Genomic DNA, 26,722 nt, shown 5'->3' on the forward strand with positions numbered 1-26,722 from the left:
CCCCCCCCCCCCCCCAAGACCCGCAATTTCCATAATTTTGGTTGGATTCTAGAGATGCATGCATAGTTGAAACATAATGTAGTCATTTTTGTTCTACTCACAGGCTATTAGAAATTATAAAAGTCGCAACAATCATTTTATGAACTCTGCTACTTCTGTGATAGATCTCACTTAGGTTCACTTCAGCATTAGCACTTATTGAATCAATTAATTAGAGTAAATTGTGAGAATTATTTCATGGAAAAGGTTCCACTTATTGCAAGTGTATTTATGCATTATACATTCTAAGGTAATGTAACAGTGAAATAAATAAAAGAATAGATAGTGTGAGTTATTTACAGATTCTTATCACCAAAGTACTTAAGAAGTACTAATGGCAATCCAACTGGGATTAAGTCAAAATACAAGGGCAAGTTTCATAATCTGGAAGGCTAGAATTTCAGTCACTGGGACTAATTTTTGTTTTGTTGACTGATGAACCTGCCACATGTCAAATTTAAACATTCAGATTAAAGCCTACAATAATTGGCAAGTTTATCCAATGCCAGTTGCTACCAAATAACACAGGTGTCATTATCATGCCGCATACCAGCACACAAGAACATGCTACTATAGCTCCCTCTCTGAACTTCCATGCACTGTGTTTAGTACCACTGCTGTATCAGCACACCACCTGCATCCAATACTTGATGACACTGTGAGAGGCAACCACTTGGCGAGGAAAGGGAAAATCAGCAGAAAATCCTTTGCTGTTCAACCATGCGTTTCTCCTAAGACTCTCTCCCCCCCCCCCCCCCCCCCCCCCCCCCACACACACACACACTTCTATGAGAAAGGAGGTTGTTTCCTTGGATGTGATAGCTGTCAAAAAACTTGTTAATTACAATGCTGTTTTCTTCATATAAAAAAATTTATTCCACAGTCTGTTGCACTCCCTCCCCCCTCCCCCAACTCCACCCCCTCTCCCAAATAAAGCTATCTTTTTGGCAGTTTATATCCAGTACTGAATCTTTTCATTCTACTTATTTCCATGTAGTCTCATCCCATTGAGTGCCACCCTTGCCTAAGATTTAACACACATATGGCCATTGCATTTCTTCAGGATTCTCTCTCTTTCTATTTGTCATTTGCTTCAAAATGATGAAATAATGCTTCCAGAAATTCAGCTGTCAATATTTCCCCATTTGTCTGAATTACAGTGTCTAGGTAAAAGTGCACTTTTCGATGTCTGCAGTATTTACATACTGTGTAGGTGTTGATAACAGGAAAATGAATCATATGCAGATAGCCAATGACATTGTGTGTCTTCATTTGTTTCTCTTTGTAAACAAATCCCAGCAATTTAAGCTGTGCTATTAGATTACTGCATAACAACATCCTTGAAGATCTAGTAAACTGGCATCTTCCACCCAAAAAAAGAACTTACATTAGTGATTATCTTTTCTTTACCTACTCTAAACTATCATGACTCTGGACAATTGCAGAATATATTAGTATCTAAAAAGTTTTTGCTTCTTTGAAACCTAATATTACTGTGCTAATTACACATAATATATATTTTAAATTCCTACAAGACAAATAAAGCATACATTACTAATCAAACAAAAAAAAGTGAGAAACAACATTGTCATTGAATATAGACATCTGTGTCATCATGACACAAACAAAATACCAGCTAACTATAACTGAAAGAAATGGCGTGTGAATTTTTAATTGTATATCAACATCTGACTCAAGATTGGCAGCCTTCATTTCATTTATTACCAGCACCTACACAGTATGTAAAAAGTGCCGTCACCATAAGAGCAGTTTAACCCAGTGTCTATCTTGTACTGTGTGTTTAATGTGTTCTATGATTTATTTATTTAGCATTGTTATTTTAAAAATTAATTCCTCTGTTTTAGCTGATGGGTAAACAGGACATTCCAGCAACATTGCTTCCAGGAAAATCAAGTGGTGGTCCATCAGACTCTTCAGAAGAATTTCTTAGACTTCCATCGGCACCTAGCACTGTGCAGCAGCAATTTGGCTTGATACGAGACCCTAGACCAGGTAACTTTTTTTTTAAGTCAAAGGTATATGTGTTTCAATAAACATGTAGCTGTGAACAAAATAGCAATTAATTTATCCCAATTGGGCTTTTGATGCTGATGATATGAAAATTTTTCATAGTTTTGAGGCCTATTACAAATATATGATTAAGGGCTTGTTAACCACCTGTAGCAGCTCTTAAAAGAACTTGACCATGTACCAATTGCAATTTGAGGAAGCTGCCTTGATAAAGGGTTCAACAAGCCTAATTGTTTTTTTGTGCTCAGTCTGAATAAGTGTTTTCAAGCTGTGTCATTAGCAGTAACAAGATGATTTTATTTCTTATTGCTTTTGTCACTAAGTTGACAAAACTTTTTTTGCTTGCCTCGATGTGAATGATAATTTGTGGACTCTTTGGAACACTTCAATGACATTCAGAATCACAGTGCAGGTAGAGACAGGTGGTGCCTTACCCTTCCATGACATCTTTGTCTGCCAATTGTGTATACAGTAAATCATCACATACGTGAATGTGGTTACAATATCGCCAAATTTATGATGTCATTTTTGCTGGGGTGCATAAGCAGCACATTTCTCAAGAAAAGAGCAAGAATCTTTAGTTTTTGCCATTTTGTAGCTGACTGACGGGAAAGATTAGCTTTTTCCTGAATAGAGAATACTAAATCAATCTTCAGGTACACTGCAAAAATATGACAGCTTATGAGACCTTTGAAGATTTGTAGTTTTCAAAACAATTGTCTAAATAAGACATCCTGTAAGTGCGGCTACTATTACATCAAACAAATGGTGCACACTGTATAGAACAGTTCAAGATAGAACGTAAGACATATTTATGGTTATGCTATATCAAGAAACCAGCCATGGCAGAACAGGATTTAAAAATTGATACCAAATAGCATTTCATGACACATCTATCATCATGGGGATGAACTGTTTCTCCAAACACCCTCATAATGTTTAGAATTTGGGTATCAAAAGGTTGAAGGAAGCATGACAAATGTAGGATATAATAAATATTGCCGTATTTAGTAATGGACTGAGGACCAGTGACCTCACAGCTTACAGCACAGCTCTGATAAAAGGATAAGACAATCAAAAGCACTGCTGTCAGTTAGTACCTGACAGTGTGTGCGGAGTACATGACAAAAAGCTCTTGGCTTTTAACCATTTAATGTTATTGGAAGTTAAAGAAGATTTTTATTAAGGATATGTGATGATTGATGACATTTTAGAAAAACCAGTGCAGGCAGAAATGTACACATACTGGAAAGTGGGAGAAATGTAGTTTCAGATGCTGTCTTCACTCTTCCAAAACAATAGATTTTCCTATTATGAATATAAATATAGTGTGGAGTTATCCATTTGTCATAAAGGCCTGTTCTCTCTCTCTCTCTCTCTCTCTCTCTCTCTCTCTCTCTCTCTCTCTCAATACCTCAGATCCCCACATTAATCTGTTCCTCAGTGAGAAACAATGTGCTATACACAATTTTGTGTCAACTAGAATTGGCTGGACCAGCTGTATATGTAAATATTTCTGAATCAGGTAATAAGCACCATAGTGTGGCAAGGAGGAAGAATTGAAAGGTGTTTGTACTGAAGGAAAGTGCTGTATATTAAGTTGTTTTCACAGACTTCATTAGAGATCTGTGTTTGGTGCCACATAATACTAATGCAGGTGTAGATGCCATTACATGTTGAATGGGTTATTTTACCTGCTATATGTGTTTAAATAATGAAAAATCCGTGTTGCGATATAAACTATATTAGGAGAAAAAAGGTAGATTGCTACTCATCATGAAATTGACACATTGAGTTGCAAACTGACACAATGAGAAGATTGTTATGCACTTATCTTTCTTTTCGTTGTGCCTGTCTGCAACTTAACATGTTAAGTTTATGGCGAGTAGCAATTTATCCATTTTCTTATTTCGTAGAGACAGTCGCTTCCATGGATGAGATCGGGAGGGGGATAAACCAGCTTTGTGCTTCATTCTATAGCTATTTAAAGGGCCTTCCATTAAGGGTAGGCCCAAATCCTTTTGCAATATTCGCTTAGTTGATGTTTCAAGTACTGCAGCCATTGAGGTCATCTTGAATCTGACACATTTGGCTTTTCCTCAACACTGGCCACTTTTGCTGCAATATTGTGCTCACTTCACACATTGCATTGTGTTCTGGTGGCTTCTGATCATGTAGACTGAAATCCTGCCCAAACTTGACCACAGTGCTGTCTGAATAGAGAAACAGTGGTGGCAACACAATTCTCTGGTGAACAAACAATAAGCACCCACAACTGACCTGCCACATTGATAAAATTTTTTATTGGTCTCTAAATTTTCAAGAAGCATGCGTTGCTGCATGATGAAACTGCAAATTGTACTGTATATTTTCGCACCTGTAAGCACATAAAAAATATTAGAAACAGCAAATTACAGTTTTGGAAAGTATCACTGTTAATGAAAAACATTTTACTATATGAGAAACTTTAAGTGGAAAACTATTTACATGTCATAAGTGCACTTTATTGAACTATATATCTTACTTAGGGTTCTAATGTTTTCTAATAAGTAGATTTCACCCATAAACTGCGATTCTGACCTGCGAAAGACCAATATGTGCTCACCATAAACTTTTCCTGGCCTCTGTTTGTTTCCTACCCATGATTATCTTTACATGTGGGAATAAGTAATCATTTTTTCCCAGGATGTGGAATGTGATGGTTCAGGGTATCCACAACTATAGCAATTAATTGAAAACAAATCACAGAACCAATTGCAGCTTTGTTTTTTAACACTACAGTCAGTTTCAGCCACCAAGGTAATTCCAAATGGCTACCTGAATAAAAAATACATAACAATGTTAAAAATCAAGGTAGAATAGGAAAAGTTACATAAAAAGAGAAAGTAACAACAAACATGGCCAAGACAAGACATCATAGTATGAACCACTTAATGTAAAACAAATAATATTGTAGAGCAACTTTGTCCAAATTTTAATAATATATTACATTAACACACATAGCATCATGGAGGTACACAGGTGCAGGCAGATGAGACATATTAATAGGCATTGTTTAAATAGGGGTGGGGCAGGTCCCAAGGAAGCCCTGTAGAGGAATCCACTTCCAAACACGTCACGATTCATACTAAATTAGCTGTTGACACAATAAAAGCTAATAGGAGTCTGTAAGCTAAGGTTACAGTCAGAGCAACTAAAATAATTTCTAATGATATGGACTCAAAGGCAGTTTTTAATCACCTATGCATAATTTGCAGTAGTATTAATTGTAAACTGTGTCTCAATAAAATTCAAATAAACAAATCTGTTAAAGGTAATAAAATTGTTGTTGTTCATGAAAAGGAACACATTTCTAAGGCACACATCTTTTTCACACGAAGTAACATCATCAAGATTAAGTCTGCTCCCACTGATAAGTTACAAGTAGAAATTAGAAAGATCATTAAAGATTCTAATTTTTGCTTATTAAGTATGAAAAGAAGTCACTCAAACTAAAGAATTTGTAATGATGTACTAAATCAGTGAAGTAAAGGCAATCACTGAGAAACTAGTGTGTGATATCTTTGTCTCTGTGAATTTTTGTCCGTTTTCTTTGTTCTTTCCATGCAATGGGTAGCTATTGAATGGTTCTCATTTTGTATGTTCATGGAGGAGTGCAAAATAAATTGCTTTTATTCACCTGCATCACTGTTCTTAATGTGACTAGTGTTCCCACAAGCTGTAACCCAACAAAAACTACAAATAATGGGCCAGAACATAAAGTATGAACCTATAATGCTGGTTGCCACAGATGTCGTTTCACTGTGGCAGTGATTGATGGTTTGGACAGTGTGAATACCAGTCTTAACTCTCGGACAACTCTGACCAATGGAAATTCTGTGACATTACCGGGTTTTGTGCAGCCTACAAGCATTCCACCTGTTCGCTGCATTGCATAACCCACTCCGCATAGCGAAGCTGCAATACCGCTGTACATGCCGGTTCTGTGGTGCTGAATGTTGGAACTTTTGCTTACTGCTTATGGCATGTGTGATGACATATACTTAACATTGGCACATTGGAAATTCAGATCTTACTATGGTCATTAGAATTTATTCGTGCCACGTCCCCCAACTTTGTACAAATATCGATATGTCAAAAGCAATGCACTTCCACAAGTACATAAATTGTATATCTACACATGCAACTGGTCCTAAACAATGAGGTAATCAGTGATATATCACCCTCAGAATTTGGGCATCACCTTCAGATGTTAGTTACAAAAGCTGAAGTTTCTGTAGCAACCCTGCATCAGGTGTGGTTTAACTAATTAATGTTTTCCATTAAAACTGCCCTGATTTCCAACAACAGGATTGACATGTCTTCACAGTTAAAAGTTGTTGACAAAGTGCACAGCATTTTGCATAATGGCATTGCGGATGTCATCTCAATCGTTTGATGGTATATCATTGCTGGATTCACTCAAGGCTACAAGGTAACAGTAGTTCCCAGCAGTGAGCACATCCACTCACTGCACCAAGACCTAGACATCTACATGGATATTCTGCAAATCACATTTAAGTGCATGGCAGAGGGTTCATTGAATCACCTTCACAATTATCTATTACTCTAATCTCGTATAGGGGGGCGGAAAGAACAAACACACATATCTTTCTGTACAAGCTCTTATTTTATCATGGTGATCATTTCTCCCTATATAGGTCAGTGTCAACAAAATATTTTATCATGGTGATCATTTCTACCTATATAGGTCAGATCAACAAAATATTTTCGCATTCAGAGGAGTAAGTTAGTGATTGGAATTTTGTGAGAAGATTCCATCGCAACGAAAAATGCCTTATTTTTAATGATGTCCAGCCCAAATCCTGTATCATTTCAGTGACACTCTCTCCCATATTTCGGAATAATACAAAACATGCTGCCTTTCTTTGAACTTTTTCGATGTACTCTGTCAATCTTATCTGGTAAGGATCCCACACTGCGCAGCAGTATTCTAAAAGAGAACGGACAAGCATAGTGTAGGCAGTCGCCTTAGGTGATCTGTTACATTTTCTAAGTGTCCAGCCAATAAAATGCAGTCTTTGTTTAGCCTTCCCCACAACATTTTCTGTGTGTTCCTTCTCCTTCCAATTTAAGTTGTTCATAATTGTAATACCTAGGTATTTAGTTGAATTTCAAATCTTTAGATTTGACTGATTTATCGTGTAACTGAAGATTAATGGATTCCTTTTAGCTCTCATGTGGATGACCTCACACTTTCCATTATTTAGGGTCAACTGCCAATTTTTCCTCCATTCAGATATCTTTTCTAAATCATTTTGCAATTTGTTTTTATCTTCTGATGACTTTATTAGTCGATAAACGACGACATCATCTGCAAACAACAAAGATGGCTGCTCGGATTGTCTCCCAAATCACTTATACAGATAAGGAACAGCAAAGGGCCTATAACACTACCTCAGTGATCGCCAGAAATCACTTCTGTTTTACTCGATGACTTTCCATCAGTTACTAATAACTGTGACCTCACTGACAGAAAATCACGAATCCAGTCACATAACTGAGACGATATTCCATAAGCACACAATTTCACTACAAGCTGCCTCTGTGGTACAGTGTCAAAAGCCTTCCAGAAATCCGGAATCAATCTGAAATCTGTTGTCAATAGCACTCAACACTTCATGTGTATAAATAGCTAGTTGTGTTTTGCAAGAACATTGTTTTCCAAATCCATGTTCACTGTGTGTCAATAAACCGTTTTCTTCAAGGTAATTCATAATGTTTGAACACTATATATGTACCAAAATCCTGGTGAATTTTGACGTTAACGATATGGGCCTGTAATTTAGTGGATTACTCCTACTATCTTTCTTGAATATTAGTATAACGTGTGCAACTTTCCAGTCTTTGAGTACGGATCTTTCGTCGAGCGAATGGTTGTATGTGATTGTTAAGTATGGAGCTAAGGCATCAACATACTTAGAAAGGAACCTAATTGGCATAGTGTCTGGACCAGAAGACTTGCTTTTATGAAGTGATTTAAGTTGCTTCACTACTCCAAGGATATTTACTTCTACGTTATTCATGTTGGCAGCTGTTCTTGATTCGAATTCTAGAATATTTACTTCATCTTCTATGGTGAAGGCATTTCAGAAGGCTATGTTTACTATTCCTGCTTTTACAGCACTGTCTTCGATAGTATCTCCATTGCTATCGTGCAGAGAAAGCATTGATTGTGTCTTGCCACTAACATACTTCACTTACGACCAGAGTTCAGTGCTAAATTTCAAGCTTGTGTAAAAACATAGCAAATCTTCAGGATTTTGCATCTGTTTAACTTTGGCATGTTTGTTTCGTTATTTCTGCAACAGTGTTCTGGGTCATTTTGTGCATCAAGCAGGATCTGCTCCGCTGTTTGTTAATGTGTTTGGTATAAATCTCTCAATTGCTGTCAATACTATTTCTTTGAATTCAGGCCACATCTGGTCTACACCTATATTACTGATTTGGAAGGAGTGGAGATTGTCTCTCAGCAAGGCATCAAGCGAATTTTTATGTGCTTTTTTAAGTAGGTGTATTTTTCGTTTATTTTTGGAGGATTTGGAATTACAATGTATGATCTTGCTGTGACAATCTTGACTGATCCTTGTATCTGTTTTGATGCTCATTATCAACTCGGGATTATTTGTTGCTAAGAGGTCAAGTGTGTTTTCACAACTGTTTACTATTCACATGAGCTCATGAGCTAACTGCTCGAAATAATTTTCAAAGAACGTGTTTTGCACAATTTCGGATGATGTTTTATGCACACCTCTAACATATCGAGGGTAAATTAGTCACCACCAGCTATAATTGTGTGTGTCGGATACATATACGAAATCAAACTCAAGTTTTCTTTGAACCTTTCAGCGACTGTATCATCTGAATTGGAAAGTCAGTAAATGGATGCAGTTATTGTTTTATTCTGTTTGCTAACAATGACCTCTGCCCACACTAACTCACAGGAACTATCTACTTCAATTTCGCGACAAGATAAATTACTTCAAACTGCACCAAAAACACCACCGCCAGCCGTGTTTAGCCTATCCTTTCGCAACACCGTTAGGTTCTTCAAAAAAATTTCGGCTGAGCTTATCTCTGGCCTTAGCCAGCTTTTTTACCATGCATGTTGCCATTGGTGAGGCGGCTTGCATGCCTCGGCAATACAGATAGCCGTACCTTAGGTGCTACCACAACATCGGGGTATCTGTTGAGAGGCCAGACAAATGTGTGGTTCCTGAAGAGGGGCAGCAGCCTTTTCAGTAGTTGCAGGGGCAACAGTCTGGATGAGTGACTGATCTGGCCTTGTAACATTAACCAAAACAGCCTTACTGTGCTGGTACTGCAAACAGCTGAAAGCAAGGAGAAACTAAAGGCTGTAATTTTTCCTAAGGGCATGCAGCTTTATTGTATGGTTAAATCATTGTGGCGTCCTCTTGGGTACAATATTCCAGAGGTAAAATAGTCCCTATTAGGATCTCCAGGCGGGGACTACTCAGGAGGACGTTGTTATCAGGAGAAACAAAATTGGCATTCCACGGATCGGAGTGTGGAATGTCAGATCCCTTAATCGGGCAGGTAGGTTAGAAAATTTTAAAAGGGGAATGGATAGGTTAAAATAAGATATAGTGGGTATTAGTGAAGTTCGCTGGCAGGAGGAACAAGACTTCTGGTCAGGTGAATACAGGGTTATAAATACAAAATCAAATAGGGGTAATGCAGGAGTGGGTTTAATAATGAATAAAAAAATAGGACTGCGGGTAAGCTACTACAAACAGCATAGTGAATGCATTATTGTGGCCAAGATAGACACGAAGCCCACACCTACTACAGTAGTACAAGTTTATATGCCAACTAGCTCTGCAGATGATGAAGGAATTTTGCACAAGCCATAACTTAATCATAGCTAACACTTGCTTAAAGAATGATGAAGGAAGGTTGTATATGTGGAAGAGGCCTGGAGACACTGGAAGGTTTCAGATAGATTATATAATGGCAAGACAGAGATTTGGGAAGTAGGTTTTAAATTGTAAGACATTTCCAGGGGCAGATGTGACCTCTGACCACAATCTATGAACTGTAGATTAAAATTGAAGAAACTGCAAAAAGGCGGGAATTTGAGGAGATGGAACCTGGATAAACTGACTAAACCAGAGGTTGTAGAGAGTTTCAGAGAGAGAATTAGAGGACGACTGACAAGAAAGGGGGAAAGAAATACAGTAGGAGAAGAATGGGTAGCTTTCAGAGATGAAATAGTGAAGGCAGCGGAGGATCAAGTAGGTAAAAAGATGAGGGTTAGTAGAAATACTTGGGTAACAGAAGAAATATTTAATTGATGAAAGGAGAAAATATAAAAGTGCAGTGAATGAAGCAGGCAAAAACATCTCAAAAATTATATCAACAGGACACCCAAAATGGCTAAGCAGGGATGGCTAGAGGACAAATGTAAGGATGTGGAGGCTTATCTCACTAGGGGTAAGATAGATACTGCCTACAGGAAAATTAGAGAGACCTTTGGTGAAAAGAAAACCACTTGCATGAATATCAGGAACTCAGATGGAAACCCAGTTCTAAGCAAAGAAGGGAAAGCAGAAAGGTGGAAGGAGTATATAGATGGTCTACACAAGAGAGTAGACAACATTCCATTAGAGCTACTGATAGTCTTTGGAGAGCCAGCCCTGACAAAACTCTACCATCTGGTGAGCAAGATGTATGAGACAGGCGAAATACACTCAGACTTCAAGAAGAATATAATTCCAATCCCAAAGAAAGCGGGTGTTGATAGATGTGAAAATTACTGGACTATTAGTTTAATAAGTCAGCAGCAAAATACTAACACACATTCTTTACAGACAAATGGAAAAACTGGTAGAAGCCGACCTCGGGAAAGATCAATTGGTATTCTGTAGAAATGTTGGAACGTGCGTGGCGATACTGACCCTACAACTTATCTTAGAAGATAGGGTAAGGAATGGCAATCCTACATTTCTAGCATTTGTAGACTTAGAGAAAGCTTTTGACAATGTTGACTGGAATACCTTCTTTCAAATTCTGAAGGTGGCAGGGGTAAAACACAAGGAGCGAAAGGCTATTTACAATTCGTACAAAAGCCAGATGGCAGTTATGAGAGTTGGGGGTCATGAAAGGGAAGCAGTGGTTGGGAAGGGAGTGAGACAGGGTTGTAGCCTACCCCCGATGTTATTCAATCTGTATACTGAGCAAGCTGTAAAGGAAACAAAAGAAATATTTCGAGTAGGATTGTAGTTGAATTAAATCTGGTGGTTCTGAAGGAATTAGATTAGGAAGTGAGACACTTGAAGTAGTAGTTGAGTTTTGCTATTTGGGGAGCAAAATAACTGATGATGTTCAAACTAGAGAGGATATAAAATGCAGACTGGCAATGGCAAGGGAACCGTTTCTACAGAAGAGAAATTTAACGACTATAGAGTTGAGTGTCAGGAAGTTGTTTCTGAAAGTATTTGTATGGAGTGTAGCCATCTATGGTAGTGAAACATGGACGATAAACAGAAGAGACTAGAAGCTTTCAAAATGTGGTGCTACAGAAGAATGCTGAAGATTAGATGGGTAGATCACATAACGAATGGGGAGGTATTGAATAGGATTGGGGAGAAGAGAAGTTTGTGGCACAACTTGACTAGAAGAAGGGATCGGTTGGTAGGACATGTTTTGAGGCTCAAGGGATCACCACTTTAGTATTGGAGGGCAGCATGGGGGGTAAAAATCGTAGAGGGAGACTAAGAGATGAATACACTAAGCAGATTCAGAAGGATGTTGGTTGCAGTAGGTACTGGGAGATGAAGCAGCTTGCGCAGGATAGAGTAGCATGGAGAGCTGCATCAAACCATTTTCTGGACTGAAGACCACAATAACAACAACGATTTGAGCATCAGTGCTTTCTATTAGCACTTGGAGCTCTGGTATCGTCCCAACATAGCTATGACAATTTACAAATGTTATACCAGTGGTTCCGGTATCTACGTTCTTCCTGTGTTCGACCTGGACCCTTTGTTACTGAAGCCCTTCTCTCTAGGCGCAAATAAAAGAAACAGGCCCCAGAGCACTAACTTTCAACAGCTAGGTGCATAACGACCACCAGAGTATGCGCTGAAGTGTCAGCAAATGGATTCCTACTCAATGTTGGTAACATGCCTATTTCAGACCTCAAGCCAGGAAGTGCACTTCCCCCTGCAGGTGCAGTCAGGTAAATGAGACTGGCCACTCTGAGATGAAGTGCCTATCTGACAACATTCACAGAATGATGATTAAAGACTCGTCATAAGTTTCTGATGCTTCTGCCAATATTCACTGACACTCAATGGTTGTTGACATCTCAACCAAGGAATCAACCCTCGTGCTCACTATCTGCAACAAAAACACGTGCAAATATCAAACCAACTCAACGTTCCAGGCATGTCCAGCACATAGCATGGGTTATATTCACAGACACTCGCATATGACGCACATAACTTGTCACCTCTGTTTCAGATGTAAGTGTACTGCCAGGGGATCAAAACACACACTTGGCTTACACCTGCCAACAGCCCCAAAATTCCAACTTTTGGCACGAAAGCTCTTGTCGTGGGACTTAAATGTTACCTGATGTGACAGTACCCATCCTAGACACTGTTCTTTTTGCTTTACCATAGTATTGACTTATATCCTCGCATAAGGCACATATCTGTATTGATTCTAAAACTATTAAGATTCCTGACAAAATTTACAACATTTGTGCCTTCCATTACACTTTAATATGAAGCATGATGCCATCCAGTGATTTTCACGGCACTGCTGAACCAGGTACGAAGATGATCGATATGGATTCCAGTGACTGTGGTTCTCATACTTCCGACTAACACCAGATTTTGAAAGTTAAGTATGTGCATACTATAACATAAAAGAAATATTATCAGACCTAATGGAGGAAAAGACAGGCATTATGGCAAAAATAATGTGTCACTTTGCAAATTGTGTGCAGCAACCATGGAACTAGAGGCTGCTGAAGACGAACTACGGAGCTTACAAGAAGGGATTACTCCATCTCATTTTGTATCTGCCACCCGAGTGACTCGAGCCACATCTGGTAATGAACATTCTTCGCACACTGCTGCTGCTGTGCATAATACACATCACATTTGGACTAAGCTGTATCCTCCTGTCACCTTCAATGCTTGCAGATTTTTGTCTGATAAGTATACTGTTATAACCTTTAATCACCAATAATTGCGTGGGTATTCAAACACACTCACTTAGAAACAATAGCCGGTTACATGATAACAACTCAGTATCTCTTATTCGACTGCCGTGCCGTGACATGCGGCCGGCGCCATTCGTAGCTAGGTGGCGCTCCCGTGCTCAGCCGAGTTGCGGAGCGCCTCTATCGCCGTTTGCGCGTACTGTTGTGGCGGCACTGTTAAATGTCGTGGCACTGTCACAACATATACAATCTGACAAGAAATAGATCAGCAGATTATTGAATTCAGTAGTGAACTGCCATTGTTGCAGTTCTTGGGCAGTATCTTTGCACCTCATAGAAGAGAAAGACAGCTGCTGGAGACCATGTGGAGATACCATGTTTTAAACATATGTGCCACACCAGACTGTTACCCACTGCCAAACATACAATTCTGTGTAAAACTTAAATGGAAAGTGACTTTCGCATGATATGTTACTGCCAAGTAATGTAGCTCAATGAAACTTGAACCATACAGAGAAAGAACTGCTACTGAGTAGTACAGAAGGTAACTGAAAGAAATATGCAGTGAGACAAACAGAAATGACTCTTTTTATACAATAAGTACACTTACGATGTGCCCCTGGTTGTCACAAAACACGAGATGTGATTCTTAATAGGGTGTATGATCACCATGGATGGTAGTGCTTACTCTAAATGTACTCCATGCTGCCACAATGTTGGGAAGGAGTTCTTGTTGTAGGGTGTTTTATCCCTCTAGCAGTCTGGTTGACAACTGCTGGATGGTTGTTGATGCATATGGACAAGTTGCAGTGTGTCTTTACAACACATCCCACACATGCTTGATGGGATTCAAGTTAGCAGTGCCTTTGTTTTGCTATGCTCCCCATGCATGTGAAACAATGCTGTGAACAATACCACTCATCACACTTTATCCCTCTTCCAGTTTTTTGATGATTCTTTCCAGTGTAAAGTCCTCCAGATGTTATGTGTGGGCCATGTTGTAAAGGAGAACACCACCACAGTGCCCCCTATCTGCTTGCTGAGTGACATGCATTGTCGTTTCCCATTCCTTCAACTACCTCGTTTTGTTCAGCCAGCCCCCATTTGGTGCTATAGCCATGCTGGCTGACCTCACACTGTGTGACATCCAGTTTTCTGTGCATGACTGGGAGGCTTCTGGCAACAAGTTTTCACACTGTTTCTTGTTTCCACCAAGTTGTTAATATGTTACATTACTTTTCTATTTTGTCCTTGTGCTTTCCAGAGCAGTGTAGTGTGTTAGTGGGAGCGATGATGTTAAGGATAACTTACTTCAAAAAAGTGTACCACCAGATTTCAGCCCAACCCACAAACATTCAAAAAACCATTGCCATAACTCGCTTTGGACTGTACGAATACTTGTGTATGCCATTTGACCTCAAGAATACCACTGTCGTATAACAGCAGTGCTTCGTAGAAGAGGTATTCTGTGGACTTCTCTTGTGGTTTGCTTATTTAGATGATGTTTTGTGTTTGCAAAGATGATAGTAGAACAGAAAAAGCATTTACAGTTTGTTTTTGACATTTTCAAAGTATCAGTTAGTGATCAGTCAGGACAAATGTTTACTCTGACGATAGAAAGTACAATTCGAAGGGCATTTAGTCTCCTCTTCTAGCATCACATCCCTACAGGATGTCAACTCAGTAAACTGTTGCCTCAGCCTGAGGTTTTCCAGCAGTTGTACCATTTTCAGGAAATGGTTTATTTTTATAGACACAATTTACCCCTTGCAGCAGGCATCCAGGTGTGTCTCGCTGCAGCACTAGCAGAACTCGGTGCCAGTGGGTGCTGCTACGACTTTTCTTGGACCACAGACGTGCTACAAGCTTTTGATGAGATAAAGACCAACTTTAGTAATGCTGCCAGTTGGTACACCCTTTGTATTCAGCACTTCTCCCTGTCATAGTGGATGCCAGCCAGTTAGCTGCCAGTTGCTTCACCAACAGAATTTTCTCAAAAAGTGATGTGCTCACAGATGAAGTGAGTGCATATGAGAGGGAACTGTTAGCCATTTGTGAGGCTTGTTTACAGACCAAACATTTCATTTACAATGCCTAGCGAATCCTTTTCATCGTGACAATTCTGGCTACTGGAATTTATCAGTCAATTAATGACAAGCATTTGTCACATTAAAGGTGCCATATTATTTTGGAATTGATGCAATATCTAGCGACATCAACCACAAATTTCTGGCAGAGGTGAAAGTGACAGAAGATATCAAATTGCTAGAACTTACAAGCAGCCAAGTTACAAGGCCAGAACTAAAATGTCATCCTTTTGAGGCCCCCAAGACTTGTTTTTTTTTGTGGTATGGCGTCTCCAGAATCCAGCCTCGTTCATTTTTGCCTACTGTTTTTCAGAAGCAGATTTTTGAATTGATACACAGCCTACTACATTCAGGAGCAAACTGCAGAGTTAATTTGGTCATTGGCACATATGTGTGGCCGTACATTAAACACAGCTGTTACACGTGAGTCCACACATTTTTAGTGTGCCAGAAGGCTAAAGTAGGCCATCATATGCTTAAGTCAGTAGGTACATTCAGTGAACCCCCACAGCGATTTGCGCATGTCCGTATTGGGTTGGTGGGATCTCTACCTCCAGCAAAGGATTTAAAGTACCTATTCACAGCCATTGGCCACTACACATGCTTGGCAGAGGCTTTGTCTGTAGTTGATATCTCAGCTGAGACAGTGTCGTGAATCTTTCTAACTACCTGAGTTTCCCACTTTAGATGCCCCACCAATGTTACTACTGATCAAAGAACATAATTTGCATAAATTTTGTTTCATGAACTCGCTGACCTCTGTGGTTTCAAGCACCACCACACAACCTGCTAACATCCAGCCAATATTGGGATGGTCGAATGGTGGCATCAAACTCTTAAAATCTTCTTTAATATTCATGGTACTTTGTGGATAACTGCTGCAGAACTTGTTTACAGCAAAACCTTGTGACTCCCATTTGAATTTTCCACACAACAGTAGAGCATCCTCTATGAGAACTCCCATTTCTCCATTAACGAGTAAATCTTTGTATCTCTAAATTCTGCCTGTTTTGGCATTTTGTCATATGGACACAAATATTTTTACCCATAAAGACCTAAGCACTTGTTCCTGTGTGATGTATGGTAGATACTTTCAGGGCACCTTTTGCAACCCCATACATGCCCATATCCAATCATGGTGCACTAGAAAAAACATACTGAAAATCCTACTCAGTGGTTAGTCCACTAATGTATCTCAAGAGCAATATAAGCCTGCGTTCCTGTTACCAGAGGGTGGTGATATGATTTCACAGGAACAGTTGCCGATCCATACCAGGTCTTGTTTGTGACATCTTTGGCTCTGTTCATCTTTGTCAGTTCTCTTTGTGCTTTCCATGAAGTCAGTAACTGTTCGTTCATTGGTTCTCGTTTTGTATTTTCTTTCAGAAGTGCAAAATAAATTGCTTTTGTTCATGTGTTTCTGTTTTCTATTGTTTTCGTTGTAGCTAGTGTTCCCAGAAATTCACAAGAAGCAAGATGAAGGGCTCGAATAAAAATGCATAATAGAGAGCATGCCACTAAGACTGATTGTCAAATCAGTTAACAATTCAGGCTGTCCAATTTGTGAAAATTACATGTGCTGCTGCAAGTACATTACATCTTCCATAAAAATTTCTCAATTAAAAATTGCTATGATCTGGCTGAAATCGTGAAGTCCATTATCATCCCACAATGAGCCATATTCACTTCCTCATTTCCTTGGATTGTTCTGTCTGTTATGCGGATGTGTGTGTGTGTGTGTGTGTGTGTGTGTGTGTGTGTGATATATATATATATATATATATATATATATATATATATATATATATATATATATATATATATATATATATATATATAATGTGTGTGTGTGTGTGTGTGTGTGTGTTTCAGATACGAGAGTAAAAGAAAACTAGTTTTTTATACAAACAGCTCTGTAGATGAACCTTGTGAAATAATTTTTAAAAATCTTCACAATCGCAAAACAGTATCACAGGGCACAATAGTTGAACTTATAATTTTAACTACTTTTCTTTCAACAATAAAAGTTTTATTCGGAAAGAACTAGCTGTGAGTTCTCTGCTTGCTGGCACTATTGCCAATATACTGCCTTGAAAACAAAGTTTCTTTTGTAAACATCTACAAGAGGCACAAAAATAATTCATTATAAAAGATATGTAAGTCATATTCTGCTACATTATCAAGGATTTAAGAATAAGAGCTACCTGTTAGCTCTTAAGATGAATGAACTTCATCCTAATATTATCTTAGTGTTGAACATCAGCAAAATATGCCAACTAATTAATTAAATCTCTCTCTTACTAATGTCCATCAGTTGTTTTTCTCATCTATCATATATCCTTACTGTAGATGTCATCATTTTCCAGAATTCATGCCATCCCTCTCAGCATAAAAAGCCATCTTTCACACAATTATCAGCATACTCAAATTACATCTAAATACTAATGAAATCAACAAATAACTAAATACGTTGCACCACATTGCATCCAGAAGTAGTATTCATTACTCCATAGTTGATGAAAGAAGCAGTTATAAATACAGTCTTGGCAGAATACAGCCAACAAATATAGTGATCCCGCAGAATGTTTAAAATTTGTCTTCTTTCATTTTTAAGGTAATTTTTTGTATAAGCTCAGTGTATGTTTCCACAGGCTTAATTTTAGAATTGATTTAAAGACTGTCGGCAGACTAGGACAGTTAATTATACATAATATTAAAACTAACAACAAAAATTTCGCCGCTCCAGGCACATATAAAATCCAGCAAAGTAACTGTGAAGCTTTTTAAATTGGCCAAACATGCAGAAACTTAAAGAAGAGATACAAAGAACGGACAAAAACAAGGAAAAAATGGAGAAGATAAATCCATCTTTGCTGCCCACTTAATCACAGAATGTCACAATCTTATTAAGATTGCAAATAATTTTACGATTTTGTATAAAATGAGAAGTGTACTCATATGGGCATTCTGGAAGAAATAGAAATTTACAACCGTGTGCACTGTAATAAGAATAAAATTCGTAATGAACAGAAAAACTTTGTTTCTCTTGATGCTTTTAAGAGTCTCTTACATTTTAAATAATTCTATCACTGTTACTTATAGTTATACAATGTTTGTATCTGACTTACTGTAAAAAAAAAAAAAAAAAAAAAAAAAAAAAAAATGCCTGTCTGAGTACCTCAGGCTTTATTTCATGTAAACATCTTGTTTATGTACACAGACAAATTTGCTGATTCCACTTGTTTACCATTGCTTTCTTTTCAGCCTTGACAGTTTTTGGTTTTGGTTCTCTGATATCTTCATGTTACTACTTTTTATGGTGTTTTCTTATGCCCCTCAGCAGAACTTGCATCTGCTACATATTTGTACTTTGTTTTAGAAATAAAAATCTACTTACAACATTATTATATTCTTCCTCCTTCCCAACTTCACTGCCTTATACAAGCCCTGTCTGTAACCTCCTGCTCCTTTGTTTAGACGTTGCCTATTCAGGTGTTTCACCAGTCTGCACGTGTCCTATGTTATTTCTGTTACCTTCGTAAAATTTGGACAAGTTGTTGTTTTGAAGAGAGTTTGTGTTTTATGTAATTCAGGACTTTCTTTTATCTATATTCATCCAATTGTCTGCAAGATTTGTGTGGTTTTTGTTTTACCATTTTCTAGTAAACAGTAAGAATTTTTTTGCATCCTAGAGAACACGTTGCCCTTCACAACAGGTACAGCTGACTTTGCCTTTTGTTGTACAGGGCTACCTACTTCGACCACAGCTTAGATCACTGCCAGCCAGCCCATTCATTCACTTTAATAAATTAATGCACTCATTTAAGTCTCTTTAAAGTGGTAAAACCTTTCATACTTGCATTTTGGTCAGTGTCCCACAAAAGTGGCACCCACCGTGCAAAAAAGTTTACTTGTTGTTAGCTCTTCATTTGTAATATATTCCTTAGTCTTTTGTTATATCTGTGGAGTCTACATTATTGGTCAGTTGTCCACTTTGTTATTGTTGTCTTTCTCAGTGTTTAATTTGTGGTTATAGTTTCAAGAAGTCCTTGAAGTGAATCATATTCAAGATAAGTACTTACACATTTTAATTGAGGCACACATTTTTAACTGTTAAATATAGAAATGGAAGATAATCATTGATAAGCTCACCACCTTTGGATGAATTTTTGTTGAAGTAAACCATACATGAATAAAAAATCCAGTATGCTGTGGAATCCACCAGTGTGAACAAAACATATGAACACTTATTACTTTAAGAAGCTGTATAAACAAAACTACTCCACTGATCAAGTGTATCCTTGATATTAACATCACCCCTGTACTAAACTGAGAACCTTTCACTGTGCTCTCATAGATTGGGACATTCTAGATGAGTGATATTACATCTCAAATCAATAAATTTCAGTATTCACACTACTTCTGTGTTTCTTCCGTAATAATGGTAATACTGTACAGGTGCTGAAAGAAATACAATGGAAAACTCTAGGTGTGTGCCATCTTGTGAATAATGTAAAGTTACTGTTTTTAAAGTTTTCAGCATCATATTAAGAACACCATCGTGAATGTTCGCTTGGAGCCCACTGCTGGTGACCAGTCAGTGACATCCAAATTCTTTAAAATTACCTTGACACATTTCAGTATGAAAGTTTTTAGGTGCTGTGTTACTTGTAAGTACTGTTGTTAATATTTTGATACAGAATTTTTTCTTTCAGTGGGAGGCAGATACCAAACACCAAACTATGTGGTGGTTGTAGCGGCCATTATTTGTATTGGTGCGTTGCTATTGCCAACTCAGGGTGATGAAGACTCAAGGTTTCCTGAATATCTTCATCTTACTTCTAATCTGAAGCTAATATTTGCATATGTTTTAGGTGAGTGGTATGATTTTTTTCCCCCCCTTACTTTACAGTGGCCACTAAATTCCTATCTGTGATTTTATTTTGTACTCTCTATATCCTATTAGCATAACATCATTTAATACTTTAACTCAATGACAATATTTCTCTATAGGTTCTTCAGTTACTCTTCATATTCTGATAGAGCTACTTCATACTTATGCTTGTTACCCTGATGTCATAAGCTGCCCTACTAGTTCATTTATTAAATTAGTGAAATACACTGGAAAAAAGGTTTTGAAGAAAAGTAAAATTCTGTACAAAACTACTTTTTGCCTCTGAGTTCCTTCACTCAAAAACTAGACTTTGTTTGGCAGCAGATGGAGTATAAAGCCTTTGTTATAAATTGATCTATACATATGAAATGTTTGTATGTTGATGTATGATACATTGCTTCCCATCTAAGCTTAATGTGCACTGATATTGCATGCATTATATGGCTCATGACAATTTGTAAATATTGCGTGCAGTTGTTGTACTGTGCTGGCATTACCCTATGTCTTTGCTGATGTTGCACATGTTACTGTTGTGTACCAGTCAGTGCTACAAAATTATTTGAGGTTACACCCCTTGCTGTCATGTTGTAGTTGTTGTTTGTTCTCAGGGCTGCCATGCTGTGTAACAAGTATTACAGTATTTAGCATCCAGCAGAAAACTTATACTTGGTGTAGCTACCCATAATGACCGATACTTGTTGATTGTACTTCTAGTATTTGTGCTACAGAAGGCTGGATTAATCCAATTGGATTCAGTTTCATTTTAAAAAAATGTAGCAATACCTTGATTTCGTCTTTACCTACATCCCTTCTCCTTTAACCTGTAATTCTTCCTCACTCTCCATCTTAAGGGAAAGAAAGAAATGAAGAAGAAAAAAAGAAGAGTAAATTCTAGCACTGATAAAGGTGGTTTTTAATTTGGCTGACATACCAGGAGTTAATTAATTAATATGTTACTGGTAAGTACGAAAAACATGCATCCAAAGAAATCAGTTCGTGTAGGGCAGTGCTCAAAGAATGGACACACACACACACACACACACACACACACACACACACACACACACAAAAACCACATGCTTGTAAACAGTTATTGCATACTACTGGAAGCATGCTGATAAAGACCCTGTAATATATGGTCATCCTTAAATTTCATACAGAGAATAACATTGTAGGAAACCTGTTCAAAATGCAAGTGAGTGCTGATTTAAGAGCACAATGGAGAACGTATTTACCCAGATAACATGCCTTCTGTAGCAGCATCATTGGTGTTGTAGTCTGCATTGCAGCTCCCTCCATAGCAGAGAAATTTCATTAGCTGAGCTTCTGGATTGCTATTGATATCGTCGGTCCCAGCAGTCTGCATAATAATATGCATACTGAATGGCTAGGGATTAATAAAGTGGAACCTCATATAGCGAGCAGAATTCATCCCAGAATCTTACTCGTAGTATAAAACACTCATCAAGTAAAACAATTTATCCCATATAAGTTAATGTAAAATATGGCAATGCATTCCATGCAGAAAAAGTTTTATTTTATTCGTGCCATTTATTCAGAGAAAATTATACATACAGTAACAATCCTGTTGGAAGAACATCCGCAACCAAGCATTATACCAGAGTTTGAAAATACCACTTCAGTTGTAAATTTCTTTTATTACCACAACCGGTTTCAGGCTCTCATGAGCCCATCCTCAGGTGTCGCAACTGTGCTATGGCCCCCGAGCGCCGTGGTGGAAGTATTGTGATTAATAAAGTACTTGATACTGTATGTATACCAGTGGTTGAAAATACCACTTCAGTTGTAAATTTCTTTTATTATCACAACCGATTTCGGGCTCTCATAAGCCCATCCTCGGGTGTGTCAACTGTGCTGTGGCCCCCGAGTGCCGCGGTGGACATGTACATGTCCACCGCACCACTCGGAAGCCAGATAACCCTCATAATTTATGAGTATCTTGAAATTGCTGATGAAGTTCTTTGCTGATTTTGTGCCAGAGTTGGGTGCTTCACCATGCCTCACAACACTGTGGATGCTGGTTCTTCTCTTAAATTTCTTGAACCATCCATGTCTTCCCTTAAACACTTCTTCGGCTGTTGATAATTCTGGCGTTATCTTAACAAGGTCGGCGAAAATCATTCGAGCCTTCTCACAAATGATGTTCTTGTTAATGTCGCCTTTCAATTGCTGTTTATTTATCTATATACGGAGCAATCTTTTCACATCATCCAGAATACAAAACCGTTGTTCAGGCACTCTTGTCCCTTAGAAGCATCGATCTCCTTAATCTTGTTCTTGTTCTCTAGGATAGTGCAAATAGTCAATTTAGACCAATTGTATGTGCATGTTAAATCAGCAACCTGTAGCACCTTAGTGTTTTCAGTGATTGCACATAAAAAAATATTGTGTGAACACAGGTTTAGAAAAATGCGTGATCACCATCTGCATTATGATGGCAGCAGGAAGAGCACTAAACCCAGATGCCAGTCCATTCTAAAAACATTGTTCGTATGCTGCTGCCGACAATGAAAAGTGTTCATATTGTCAAACATTTTCTCTCTTCGTGTGAACAGCTAGTGACGTCAATTTTTTTTTTCCCCCCCACGTTAGGGGAGGGCTTGTTAAGCATGGTTCCACTGTATGTTATATTTTCTGGGCATGGCACTGTATTATTGTATGGCCAGTTACTGTATGACTGTGTTAGCAGTAATTATATGGCATGCCATTCATGCATTTTATAATCATTGGTGACCATGTGAACAACATACAGACATATACATCACTTGAATTTTTCTGTCGGTAAGGAGTAATTGATCAATGAGTCAAAGTTAGAGACTGAAACAGAAAGGAAGTAATAGGGTACAGACTGGAACAAAAAAGAAATGAAAACAAGGGGGATGGGGGAAAATGTAAGGAACAGGCTAATGAAATCAGTAAGAGAAGGAACCAGAAAGTAACAGTGCAGAATGCAAACGAAGAGAGGTAAATGGCAAGTGACAAAAATTACCTGCACAGTCAGACAGTTCTGGAACAGTCAAAAATTCTTAATTATCAAATAAAAATGAAAGTGCTGTTAGAGCAGAGGTAGTGTCAACAATTGCAGATTTGTTTTAAATGTGATAATCATTCCATGACAAAAATCTGTTGCATACTGAATTTGAATATTCCATCCAGTAGTTACAGCCTAACCCCATTCACCAACCTAATATTCTTCATTATTCTGTTACCCAATCCGTAGTATCATTTTGTTAAAACAATAATATTATTCAAAGAAGCAACTATAGATCACATTTCTGGAATAATTTGTTGAGAATAAATTCAATTTTTGTAGGACTGTTCTTCAGGTATCTGTTATAGTTGTTCAGATATATGTCACATAAAAATAGTCTTCATAAGGATAATGAAAGTATTCAAACATTGTGTTTGCTCTTTTGTCTACTACTATTTTAAGCCTAACTGATTATACTTCCTGTTAAAAGTAATGTTACTGACCGCCAGTGGTGTTGGGAGCTAGAAAAGACCCACAGCCCATCCTTGCCTGTTGTAAAAGGTGACTAATAGGAATCTTTTTATTTGGTCACAGTTTTACCTTTGTATTTTGACTATACTTTGGACTTTTGAAGGTTTTCGCTCTTTTTGCTTTTTTTAATGCTTTTTCTCCTCAACTTTTTTGCCTTTTAAATTCTGGTCCCCATTTTGGGTTTGACCTCCACTTTCCAAATTTTACAGAAGTTTGGGCCGTTTGGAAAAGATGCCTTACGAAGGTATATTAACTCTCCTCTGTTTACTGTTATCTTTCGCTCTTGCCAGTCAAGTGGATCTGCCTCTGTACCTGAAATCCAGAGCAGTAGTCAGTCCGTCGTCGTGGGGTTGTCACATACCCTCTTGGTTGTAGCCTTCTGACGACCAAGGGGTCGCACTGCCGACGCTGAGCTGTAACCTTCCTGTGTCAGCCAAGGAGTAGGTGCCTATCAACATTGGGATACAGAGACTCCAAGCAGCAGCTACTGTGCCAGGTGGCCTTTGCCTTGGCGGGGTCATGCCCACTGAGTGGCATCATGTCAGATGATCCGCTATGAAACATGTCAAACTTAACAGTGGCTGTGCCAACACGGCCATCTCAACAGTCAGGAACAGTAATTTTAGTGCAGTGGTTTACAATCCTATGGCATTTAATCTCTGACCATGCCTCAAGACAAGAGACAGGGAAGGAGAAATGGAAGTGGACAGTTTGCTGAGTTCTTGGTTTGTTCCTGAACTGATGGTGGATCTATCTCTATAATGAACCCACTGTTTCCTGTTGAAAATATTAAAGATCAGAATTGGATCTTTACTGATCAAAACATTGCACGCCAACCAATCGCCGGCTCTTCTGGCCTGTGGAAAGATAGGAGATATACCAGTTTCCTTTTCTCCTCATAACAAGCTCACTAGAATCCAAGATATTGTTGTCTATCAGGACCTAACAGTACAAACTGATCAAGAACTGCATACTAATCAGGCATGGCACGGCATGGAGTCCATTTTGCTTGGAACATCCAGAAGGGACTCAAAAGATGATTGAGTGGACTCTGGAACTTTTATCCTGCCCTTTGATAGCAACGTTTTGCTCAAGAAGGTTAGCATCATGCTTTATAGGTGTGATGTCAGACCTTATTTTCCTCTGAAGAGGTGTTTTAGGTGGCAGAGGTTTGGACACACGTCATCCTACAGTTCTAATGGGGCTATCTGCCAAGCATATGGACACGGGCATCACGAAGTCAGTCCTTGTGACCCCCCCCCCCCTCCCGTATCAAGCTGCAAATAAGAAGTTTGTAAGACCTTGTCCAGCTGATATGGTTTCAAATTTTGCAACTGTTGTGTCACAGTTCATGCCTCATATGATGACAAGGACTCGCACATCACCTTGTGGCCTTAGTTGTGTTCTAAGGCCTGCCCCACTGTTGGGGTAAGGAACATCAGCTCATGCTATCAGTGCAACCAGAGATGCCTAGTCATCCTCTGGCATCATCAGGGATGAGGTCACCTGTCAAGGTGCTCCCTCTTAAGACAAGAATCAGCGCAACAGGCTGCTGGCCAAAGGAAAGAACGGTCCTCTTCCTTCCTAGATGATAGAATGAGGAAATCTTCACAGAAATCAAAGTCCCACAAGGTTAAGAAGGATAAGCAGAAAAATAAACTACTTTCTGTGGCTAGGGATGTTCCGCTTCCCACCCCTGCAAAGATTGAGCCTTTGCCCCTTGGCGATGTATCACACAGTCAACTCCAATACTGCTTCATTGGAACTGTTAAGCTACTATTGCCATCTGACCAAGCTCCATCATTAACCGGCTACTTATTCCATAATTGGCATAGCACTTCAAGAAACATGGTTTATGGCATCACATCTCTTTGCCCTGAAAAACTACAAACCCTACTGTACCAATCACATTAATGTTTAGAGGGTATCTGGTGGGGTTTGTACCCTTATACACACTGATATTTTCAGTGAGCAGGTGCCCCTTACCACTGAACCAAACACCATGGCCGTTAGTGTCTATTGGTCAGTTTGCATGGCAATCTGTAAGATTTATCTATTCCCAGACTGACAGCTCACGATAAGAGTTAGGGAACAGCTGCCTCCCCCCTTCCTCTTAGTGGGGGACTTTAATGCCCATAATCCTCTGTGGGGCAGTGACACTATGTCTCACAGAGGTCGCGTACTAGAACAACACCCTTCAGAACTGGACCCCTACCTACTTAACATTGGAGCTGCAACACATTTCATTGTGGCCCCCAGAACATACTCAACTATTAACCTCACAGTTTGCAACCCTAATATCTTTTTCTCTCCCTCTTCACTCACAGATAAATGGAACTGCTCCATATTGGTCACTTCTTCAGACCGCCAGCAGTGCCGTGGTGGTCTGAAGACAAAGGCACAGCTATCAGGGAATGCCGCAGAGCACTTAAGGGCACAAGCACCAACTCTCTATGGATAATTTAATAGCATTTAAGAGACTCCGATCGAAAGTGCTGTTTTTAATAAAGGAAAGGAACCAGGAGTGTTGGGAGCAACTACCCCCTCCCCCCCTGTCATCTGTGCAACACTGCACCCTTCGTCCCCAGTATGGACTAAACTTTACCACATTTGCAGCTATCCATCGCCCCCGACAGTTCCTGGTATCCTTATCAGTGGGAACGTCTGGACTTATCCCGTAGGACTCTTAACGTTTTGATGACTTAAAGTGTGAGTGTGGGTCTGAGTTACACTGATTTATTTCCCCAAACTACATTCCACTTCTTTACGAGATGACTTACTTGGGGTTTGCAGCCACTCTTCTTTACTGGATAGCCGGCTGCTGGAAACTCTCTTGACTTCTTCTCCATCGAATAACAATAGGTACAGGAATTTCCAAGCCTCTTTCTACTAGT

The 26,722-nt window shown here is 38.8% G+C and overlaps 1 protein-coding gene across 4 annotated transcripts in view; it reads left to right on the forward strand.

Annotated features, from left to right (window-relative positions):
- Positions 1-26,722, forward strand: part of LOC126271127 (motile sperm domain-containing protein 1-like) — a 45,211-nt gene that overhangs the window by 9,127 nt on the left and 9,362 nt on the right. For all 4 annotated transcript variants that reach the window (XM_049974129.1, XM_049974127.1, XM_049974130.1 and 1 more), the window contains 2 exons: positions 1,905-2,052; positions 20,127-20,285. In XM_049974129.1, coding sequence (XP_049830086.1) covers positions 1,905-2,052; positions 20,127-20,285 — 307 coding nt within the window. The remainder of the gene's footprint in view (positions 1-1,904; positions 2,053-20,126; positions 20,286-26,722) is intronic.

Source organism: Schistocerca gregaria, chromosome 1 (assembly GCF_023897955.1).
Source record: "Schistocerca gregaria isolate iqSchGreg1 chromosome 1, iqSchGreg1.2, whole genome shotgun sequence".
Classification (NCBI taxonomy): domain Eukaryota; kingdom Metazoa; phylum Arthropoda; class Insecta; order Orthoptera; family Acrididae; genus Schistocerca; species Schistocerca gregaria.